Consider the following 9788-nt stretch of genomic DNA (forward strand, 5'->3'; position numbering starts at 1 on the left):
ACTAAATTCTAACCAAGTGTAGCTTACAGTTTGGAATGCTAGCTGTTGCTGCCCTCTCGTGGTTGGGAGTATTAATAACTCCTATCAGTGATAATGGGTACAATGATAGATATAATTTGACAGTTGTAACTAAAATAATAATAATAGCTATGTGTACATTAATAAGATAATTGAAGCAGACAAAATAACATAAAAGTTACTTTCCCTAGTAACTAATTACTTTTATATGCAGTAATTGGTAAAGTAATTCAATTACTTTTGAGAGAAGTAACTAGTAACTGTAACTAAGGTCCCGCCTCTGAGTGGGCACATAGCCAATCATAGTTTAGGTAACTGGGTGGCACCTGGGGCCAATCAGATTTCAGAGGTGGCCAGTGCCACCCCAGGCCACCCCCTGGACACGCCCTTGCTCCCCATGCTCCACTGCATTGCTTTGGACACAGTAGATTATATTATTTACATCAGAGGGGAGATGGATTTTTTAAGGTAAGCAACAAGAGGCACATGAACGTTTAGCCAGCATCTTGTGCATCTCCCTGATCAAAATTACGCACGATCCAGCATTATAGGTTTAAATTGTGATTTTCTGGACCTTGCCTACTTGTCCACACACACCGCTTGATGATATTGACAGGTGAACCTAAAGGTGTGTTTACATTAAACAATGCAAATTTTATAAGTGGCATGATTGAAGAGAATCGAAGCAGGTCACCGCAAAGACGTGTGTAAACATGATTTATATGTTTGTATATGTTAACAATGAATCCTCCATGCACTCCAAAATTCCTCGCCAAAGTTCTGTGCTTGTACCAATTCTATTCACCATATATATGCTTCCTTTAGGCAGTATTATTAGGAAACACTCCATAAACTTTCATTGTTATGCAGATGATACCCAATTATATCTATCAATCAAGCCAGATGAAACTAAACTTTAAGCATATTTTAAGAACATATAAACCTGGATGACCTGCAATTTTCTGATGTTAAATTGAAGTTATTATACTTGGCCCCAACACCTCCGAGACACTACAGATATTGTTACTCTAAATGCCATTGCCAAGGCCTACAGCACCACCGTCAGGAATCTCTGAGTTATCTTTGATATCAGGATTTGTCCTTTAACTCCAACATGAACCAAACTTCAAGGACTGCCTCTTTCACTAACGTACCATTGCAAAAATCAGGCACATCCTGTCTCAAAATGATGTAAAAAAACTCCATGCATTTGTTACTTCTAGGTTGGATTGTTTCAATTCCTGATTATCCGGCTGCCCGAATGTCCCTTAAGACTCTCCAGTTGATCCAGAATGCTGTCGCACGTGTACTGACAAGAACTAGGAAAAGAGATCATATTTCTCCAATATTAGCTTCTCTGCAATGTTAACAACCTATAAAAAAAAAAAGAGAACAACAAAATAGTTACATTTTCCAATTAGAATTTTTATAGAAAAATCAGCATCACCATCAATTCACTTTCATTCTGTTGATTTTCTTACAGCACAGAGCAGCAATTCAAGTGTAACAGTTATTCCAGCATTATTACATTTGTTCAAGAGCATTTATGAAAATCCATTTTGAAATATCAGCACTTAATCATTATAAAAATAAAAACAATTTTAAGTCTCAAATTAAGTGAAATGTCATCTGATTGACATGACAGAGCAGCAGGTAATAGAAAATAACAAAATACATTGAAACAGTGAAAGAAGAGTATTTAAGACATTGAAATATGTACCAATCAAGAAAACAGTTCTTATATACAGAATAAAACCAACAAGTAAAAACATGAAATGAGTTGTTTTAAGAGTGCACATACAGTAGGACCCGTCAATTAAAGTGTAGGGAGGGTTTAGAGAAAGGGGTGTGACAGTTTATAGCATGTGAAATGTTTGCTTTTGTCTCTTTTTTCCTTTTTCTGATATATAAAAATAAAAAAGTAGTTGTACACTTTTTTTTTGTTTTTAACAATAAATTAATCTACAAGTTTCACACAGGCCATGTAGATGCAATTATCAGCCGAAACTTGTGTAGAGCTTTTCCAGGTACGTAACACAGCACATATACTTTCTTTCTTAGCAAACCCTTGATATGTTCGTTGACATTACGTAACTGTTTTACAGACAATAAAAATATATTTTTGATTAAGCTCCGAGTTGCCTAGATTCAACATCTTTGCGTTACAAGAGTCAAGATCATGAAATTACATAATCTGTAGACTATAGAATAGAAATGCATCTGAATATTTCTGTTACAGTACAAAACTATATATCATAAATGTTTCAGAGTTTGATGTGCTTTGAGCATTAACTTTTCATAACATATAATGTTAATACCTAATAACCTGTTAATACTTTTGAAATGTATTTCATTCAATTTAATTTGGCGGGATGGCAATATTGGTCAATTGCCATCACTGTTTGTCAGACCTTTCTAGCATACAGTACCTTGGTAGAAAAATGTACCAATACACAATTTTAGAAAAACTATTAAGAGTTCATTTTAAGACACATCAGTGGTTCTTTCAGTGTTAGTGGATCACTGCTGCCTATATTGTGTTCAAGTTTTCTAGCAACACAATAAGTAAAAATATATTTCTTAAAGGGTCACTTAAGCCATCCACAACTATTGTTTGCATTTTCAGTATTTTATACCAAAGTTTGAAAATAGTTGCCAGTGTTTTACAACTAAACCAAGTCATCTGGCTAGATACCATTAGGAGCCAGTGGGAATGTCCTATTATAATTAATATTGTGTATTAAATTTGTGTGAACTGACCCTTTAAATTATTATCTTAGTTTAACAGTGCTACAAAGTTCTATTAATTTTTTTTTTTTTAAGTATTAACTGTAGTGGTTACCATATGTGAACAATGTGGCAAGAGCACGATTACAGCCACATTGCTCCTTGTCTCATGACACTGAGGTTGAGTAGTGTTTACAGCCTGAAGTGCAGATGTGTCAGATCATGCCCTAAAACTCCAGCTCCTCTGAAAGGGCTGGAAGGGTTTCTTGAGGTTGAAGAACATGAGTTGAGGTTTGAGTCGTGGGGCTTTCTCAGGTATGACAGCAGCTTTGCTTTCCTCAGTGGGAAATCGACTGTGGTAGACTTCTGGGTACGACCTCTGGAACTGAAAAGGGGAGGATATGCATCATTACTGCACAGTATATACAAACCAAAGACATACAGACATTGTTTGGGGGATTTGGGAGTCACAGATCTTTACTCACTGAAACATACTAAAATACAAGGCTTTGGATATACAAGCAGATTTGTAAAACATACAGTACATGGCTCATATTTACATTTTACAGCAGATTTCTTAAGAGCAGTCCAATTTTGCTGTACTGTATTTGATCATCAAGACTTCAAAGAGACACCTCCTCAAAGAGCTACATTTATTGCCGTTTCTCTTTTAACATCTCCTTTCCAAATAATATAGCCATACCTGTTTAAGCCTCTTCCTCTTGTCCTTGGCAGGGAGTTCTTTGTCTGCAATCAGGCCTTCTAGCAGCTCCTGCAGGGGGGTCTGGGTTCCTATCACCTTCTGCTCCTCAGACTCCACCCTGCTGATCTGTTTACAAAAAGCTGGAGATGCGCTGAAGTCTGTATCTGAACCTGCGTATTTGATCTGATGGAAGACATAAAGGAAATGTTGGATTAATGTACATATTTAGTGATACAGACTATGATATTCTGGATATTTGCTCTCCTGATTTTTTATAGAGCCTCACATACTTTCATATAGTAAATATAATTTCATCCCGTTATCGTCCTGCAATAAACCTGCTGACCTCCCACCTCCATTCCTGTTGTACCCTTCTATCACATATCTCAGTATACTACAGAAGCAAGAGGCAATTTTGCAATATGAAACACTATACACAGGGTCATTGGGAGCCTCAAGCTACCACGACAAGTGTTTTCCACTCACATTAACCCAACAATGCATGTCATTTCATAATGTGGCTTTAATGAATATCTCAATTTACCAGTGACTATACCACTTTTCCACACTTAGTGCCTGGCAAGATGATGGAACCAATCTGGCACATTGTTTTCACAAATGATACAAAGATATGGCTCATGGACTGTGGCAGGGGAGCAGATGCAGGAGTCCTTCAAATATGAATCGCAACTGCAGAAAGTGTACTGACTTGAACTCTTTTGAGGTGAGACAGGTGCTCCTCAACCTGGCGACGCAGCTTGGAAGGAACTTGGAAGATGGTGTTGTGGTGCTCCATCATGAAGGTCACCAGTTTGGTGGCAAGCAGCTCATCCAAGTCCATCTCATCTACTGAACCCAGAACGCAGTGTGAGAACATCTGCACCATCTGGACAGAGACCACAACAAGATTTGGATTAGAAACCAACTTCCAGCTACACTATAGCTTTGCCTTCTGATCATACATGTAAATTAAACTAATCTTTAAGTTCATCAACATTAGCACTGAATGATGACTAATTACATCAGTTTGTCAAAGATGATGGCACTGGCAGTTGTTAACTTGGGTTTTTAATAATTTTCTACATTTGTATAACTAATATTGTAGCAATCATTATGCAATTAGTGTATACACATTGCCAAATGCATCTGGGTTGATAAAAGTCACATCATACAGAATGTATGGCTGTGTCTACCACATGTGCAGATTCAGACCACTCTCCATAATCCAAAACACATTTTGTACACAGATTGTACACCTCCCTGAAAATGTTGCCCTGCATCCCACTGACTTTTACTGGACAAACAATATTTCCCACAGCTTCTCTCTGCCCTGGCCTGCATGTTTTTTTCCCCCTCTTGTCCCCATTGGAGACTGTGTCAGAGGTGTTCATCTTGCAAAATCCAATCCAAACAAACAAACAAAACCTCTCTTACACAATATAAAAAATGTTTTATCTTTCAAGCTTTATAAAAAGGTAGTATAATTGCAGGACTATCATATTTGTATTATATTGTTTGTTCACTTCACTGTGTCCTTATATTATCATGCTGATTTGTGGGATTATCTAGTCTTATTTGACCTTAGTCAACAAGAGAAGTAGTACAAAGATACGTAGAAAATAAACGTTAGGAATGTGTACCAGTGTGCGGGTAGCAATGGTGTCATTGAGTGGAGGCAGGTGGGGATTCTGGCAGACACGGGCCATGAGACGTAGTAAAAGCTGGAGGCGTCTTCGGTTGGGCGGCGGCAGTAAGAGACTGCTGACTTGAAGCGCCTCAGTGGCTACCTCCTGCTCCTGCAGCAGACCTGCAGAGATATGAGGAGAGAAGAGTCCAGCTCCTGAGGACAAACATACAGGCTAGACAAAAATGAACACCAGCAGCTGTTTATCTGTAGCAGTGCACAAATATCAGTAGAGGAGCCACATCGTGAAGCACTCACCGAGAATGTTCACGAAGACCTCATATAGATGGAAAGTCAGCAGGGGTTCTTTGAGTCTCTGAAAGTAATCTCCTACTGTTCTCAGAACATCCCTCTCGAAACCCGGGTACACCGGCTGTTTGGTTTCATTGCCATTAGGCCCTGAGAAAGAAGACAAATGCAGTTTTTAGTGCTTCACACAGAATGTGAAACAATAAGAAATATACAGTTTACCTCAGTTAATAAAGTTGAATACATGCATATAAACACGCAAAACGGTACTTAAGATTTTATGGTACAAGTTCTCACACACACACACAGTGTATAAACAGTTAAACCCAATATTTTATGGTATTTTCTCTCTTGCTCTCTCTCTCTAATTCTCACACACACACACACACACACACACACACACACACACACACACACACACAGTATAAACATTAAAACCCAAGTGAGATATCAGACATCTGAAAAATATGGCACGTACTCTTTCAAAATGATCTTTAATGAAAAATAGTTAAAGCGTCGCTTCATCTTACAGATTGGAGTCTTCATTAATCATTTTAGAGATTTCACTTATGTCCTTGAGGTACTTGTACTCACTGCAGTCTAAGTTCCAAAGCAGAAAAAGTATACTTACAATTGGCGAGGCATTTCATTGCTGATACCACCCAATATGGCATGTCCTCTGGAGATGCGAAAGGAGATAGGCGAGTCATAATATTATTGTTGGTTGCAACAAAACAATTGTTCTTCCAATTGTGAATCAATTCATCATACCGGCTTTGTTCTCCAATACGACTATGCCCGTCTTATTAACGCTGAACACATTGTGAACGATGTGCTTGCCATTCACATGCGTTGGGTTTAAAACTCCATCCAATGACTTTAGGCCCAACACTCCCTGTAAACTAAAACAACAGACTTGGCATCAAATATCTAGAGCAGTGGTTCCCAAAGTGGGTGCTGCAAGCTTTATCGTATCATTGTTCATTTATTATTTTTATAACGTTTCACCATATAACAAAAACAACAACAAAAAATCTGTGACCTTTGTTTTATGTTACGTTTCCAAACAAATAAAAAAAATAAGAACAAAGCCATGAATACCAAAATCACTGTATCAAAAACTCTTTGATACGGTGAACTTGCAGCTAATGACAACTCACGGTTGCTGGTTGTCACAGTAACATCTCCGGCTCGGGCGTTTAAAATAGCGACTGTCCGAACAAGTGATCGAAAGATCTGACATGGTAAACAGAACTCAATGAAATGCTGATACATCTCAGCCCTCAACACAGTCTGACAGGACTAAATCGGAGTCCACCAACAAAACTAAAATCAGACCCAACACTACTCAGCTAACGGCTTAACAGACTGGCTGCATGTAGAAGACGGATATCCATTACTGTCCGACGGCGCATTCACTGTGGTATTGCGCGTTGCTAACACCATACATGTGTGATCCGGTTCTCTCATCCCTGGTATACATGAACACACGGGTGGCTCGGGGTGCCATTACAAAAAAATTCCTTTGAAGGGATGCCGTGGTCTAAAACAATTTGAGAACCACTGATCTAGCTCAAAAGATACAAACAACATGAACAGTGGAAGTGCTTATTAAGTTATGTAAAAGGGTTACGTACTGTGCAACTGTCATTGATCTCCAGATGTGGTCCACTTGTTTTGACGTTATCTCCTTCCTTCGTATGAGCTTGCATTCATGCACATCCCCGATAGCTACACTGTGCCTTTTATTCCACAAATCTGAGGTCTGATCAAAAAGGAAAGACAGGAAAGAAAAAGTTCCTTTTAACTTACACTGAGTGAGCTGAAACATAGAAAGCCCTGTGTAATAACAATACATCAGTCTTGTAATGCAATCAAAGAGAACGTTTATGTAAGAAATTGTTAAAACAATTGAAGAACTTTGAATTGTTGTTAACATTGTGAAAGGGGTGTGTTGATATTATCTCTATGGTAATCATCAGACTGTACTTTGTATGGTTGTTGTAATGTTATGTATTATACTGTAAGGTGTGGGGTTTCTACCATTTTTGTTTCTCCATATATGTAAATGTGGTGGACAAAATATTAGAAATGCCCTTCAATATAATGCTGTCCAACACGACACAGCCTTAAAAATGTACCATAGAACTTTTCAGAGTACCGTATAAACTTGAGTGCAGAATAATGTAAATAACAGCTCACAGTGGTTATTGAAACAGGGAAAATAAAAATGATCTCTCTTAAAATGATCTCATCTTGCCATTTACTCTCTATTACGTTTGCAAATGCTTACACACTTCTGGCACAGCATGAGTCAAAGGAAGCACAGGAGGAGCTCAAACATCACTGTCTCTTTCTCACCATGACACCAGACTTCAGGGGTGCAATGTTTTCCCGCTGAGGCAATTCTTCGTAGTCATCCCAGCGAATGAGTCTGGGCAGTTCACTGCTGTCTCTCAACAGAGGCCTTGCTGGAAAAGACTTCAGGGGAGACAGTGTGGGGAACCTGAAGAGAAAGACAATAGCAGAATGGGGAAAGAGCAAGCTGTGAAGATGCAGCAACAGTGCCTTCTGGTGTATCAACTAACATGAATAACAGTACAGGATGACAAAGTACTACCTGTACAGATGACCATTGTCTTCAAAGTCCTCTGTCCCATGGCGTCCTTTGATGTCTTCAATGACATGGGCTTTGAGGAACTTCCTGAGCAGCTGCAGAGTCTGGTAGCGAGTTACCACGGGCCCAAAGTTGTAGTTGCGCCTCAGCAGCTCATGCAGATAATCCACAGCCTCGGATCCTGTGAAACTGCAATAATAGTAGCGGAAGTGTGCCCAGTGTCTTCTCAGCGGCATGCCTCCACGGAAGAGTTTAATGGTTTCATTCCACTGCATAATAGGGAGACGTGGTCATTGTGGTGTGACAAATGATGGAGAATGAAAAATAAATTAAAAATTAGGCGTTTTGTCACAGATAGCAAATTTAGTGAGTGTTCCTTTGCAATCTACTGTTAAATACTGTATGCTATGTAAATATTTCACTGAAGCTACTAATCTGAAAGCCCAGATAACAGCATTTTATGCATTAAACAAGTTCCTGTTCTTACTGTTATAAAAGCTGTTTGGAACATTTTTGTAGTTACTGAAAAAAGGATGCATACAGCACAGGTATAGGTTTTTCTAAGATTTCTTTTTGGAGAAAAAAAGGCACAAATACAATACACAATGGCTGAACAGGATAATTTCAGTACATGATTTTGCAATTTGCATTAATGTATAGAGTCATTTATTAAGAATTGAAAGGGGTTAAAGATTCCAAGCCACAGTCAGTGAGCTGGACATACATATAGAGACAGATGACAGTATGGTATGTTGTGTATGATGCTTTTACGTGAATTGAAAAAGGAGCTGTTTGTGGCAAGTACACACGATGCATTAACACAGTGAACAAATTAGCATTAACTTAAATCGGGTAGATACATGTGTTGGCAATTACTGTCTAAACAGCTAGGGATATTCTTGTAAATGAGGTGATTATACATGCTAAATAACGCTGCTGCACAGTTCTGAAACAGTCACAACAATGGAATGAAACATGTATAGGTTTATGATACTAAACAGTCCAGCCACTGGAGGGCAAAGCCCCATTTTTCCACAATAAAAGGTACTTTTGTTGGCAAGTGAGTCTTGGACTCTTCGGACTTACTTTTTTGTGCTGTTTTGCGAGCCTTCCTTTTTCGCGAGGACCAGATTTAAAACGCTTGAACTAAGTAAGTGAAACACGTAACTGTTAGTCAATTAACTTAATTTGCGTTAAATTTACGACTAAGCTAAGTTTGAAAGTACGTTACGTATGGATATAAATTATCAACGTAATATAATTTCGCGGAGCGGTACTTAGATACATGGAACAAACTTTACGCATTTCATGCTAAATTGAATTAAATTAGAACTTAGCATAAAGCTTTTCAACGTTACATTTGACTTTAACAACAGACTCACCAGCTTGGTCGCCCGGTATGGACCCGGTCCAATGACTTGACCTTCCATTCTAGTAGTGAAAACCCACTTCACTCGTATGAAAACATAGGGACATATAACTTTTATAAGCTTTTCAAAAGCTTCGGCTGCGGGTGAAAACAGATACGTTGCTGCCAACTTTGAATTTTCTGCGTCACATTATTTGAACGACGTGATTAGACGACGAGCTGATCACGTGACCACAAGGAATGCCGCATTCAAGGATGGGGCTGTAGCATGGTTCCACGGCCACACGTCAACACTCAACATTCAACTGCTGCTGCTCCTCCTCCTGCTACTACAGCTGCTACTCTACTACTACTAATAAGAACAATAATAAACTAAATTAAAAAAGGTTCACATCATATAAACATGCACAAAAAATAACTG

At 38.6% G+C, this 9788-nt stretch overlaps 1 protein-coding gene across 1 annotated transcript; it reads right to left on the bottom strand.

Moving 5' to 3' along the window:
* Window positions 1-1422: 1422 nt before the first annotated feature.
* depdc1b (DEP domain containing 1B) lies at window positions 1423-9569 on the bottom strand. Its single transcript, XM_044208211.1, has 11 exons — window positions 9381-9569; window positions 8002-8267; window positions 7743-7887; window positions 7019-7146; window positions 6153-6283; window positions 6013-6060; window positions 5391-5531; window positions 5089-5255; window positions 4158-4334; window positions 3449-3631; window positions 1423-3130 (listed from the first exon to the last, which is right to left on the bottom strand). The coding sequence occupies exons 1-11, from the start codon at window positions 9426-9428 to the stop codon at window positions 2966-2968; spliced, it is 1599 nt and encodes a 532-aa protein (XP_044064146.1). The 5' UTR covers window positions 9429-9569; the 3' UTR covers window positions 1423-2965.
* Window positions 9570-9788: the final 219 nt, after the last annotated feature.

This window comes from Siniperca chuatsi, linkage group LG9 (genome assembly GCF_020085105.1).
Source record: "Siniperca chuatsi isolate FFG_IHB_CAS linkage group LG9, ASM2008510v1, whole genome shotgun sequence".
NCBI classification, from domain to species: Eukaryota; Metazoa; Chordata; class Actinopteri; order Centrarchiformes; family Sinipercidae; genus Siniperca; species Siniperca chuatsi.

What these genes read in the sequence shown, in the direction of transcription:
- depdc1b (XM_044208211.1), bottom strand. Translation starts at nt 9,428, where the DNA reads ATGGAAGGTCAAGTCATTGGACCGGGTCCATACCGGGCGACCAAGCTG. An exon ending in CTCACCTCAAAAGAGTTCAA is followed by an intron (nt 3,632 to 4,157) that starts GTCAGTACACTT and finishes GTCTTCCATCAG; the next exon opens with ATCAAATACGCAGGTTCAGA. An exon ending in AGAGGAAGAGGCTTAAACAG is followed by an intron (nt 3,131 to 3,448) that starts GTATGGCTATAT and finishes TCCCCTTTTCAG; the next exon opens with TTCCAGAGGTCGTACCCAGA.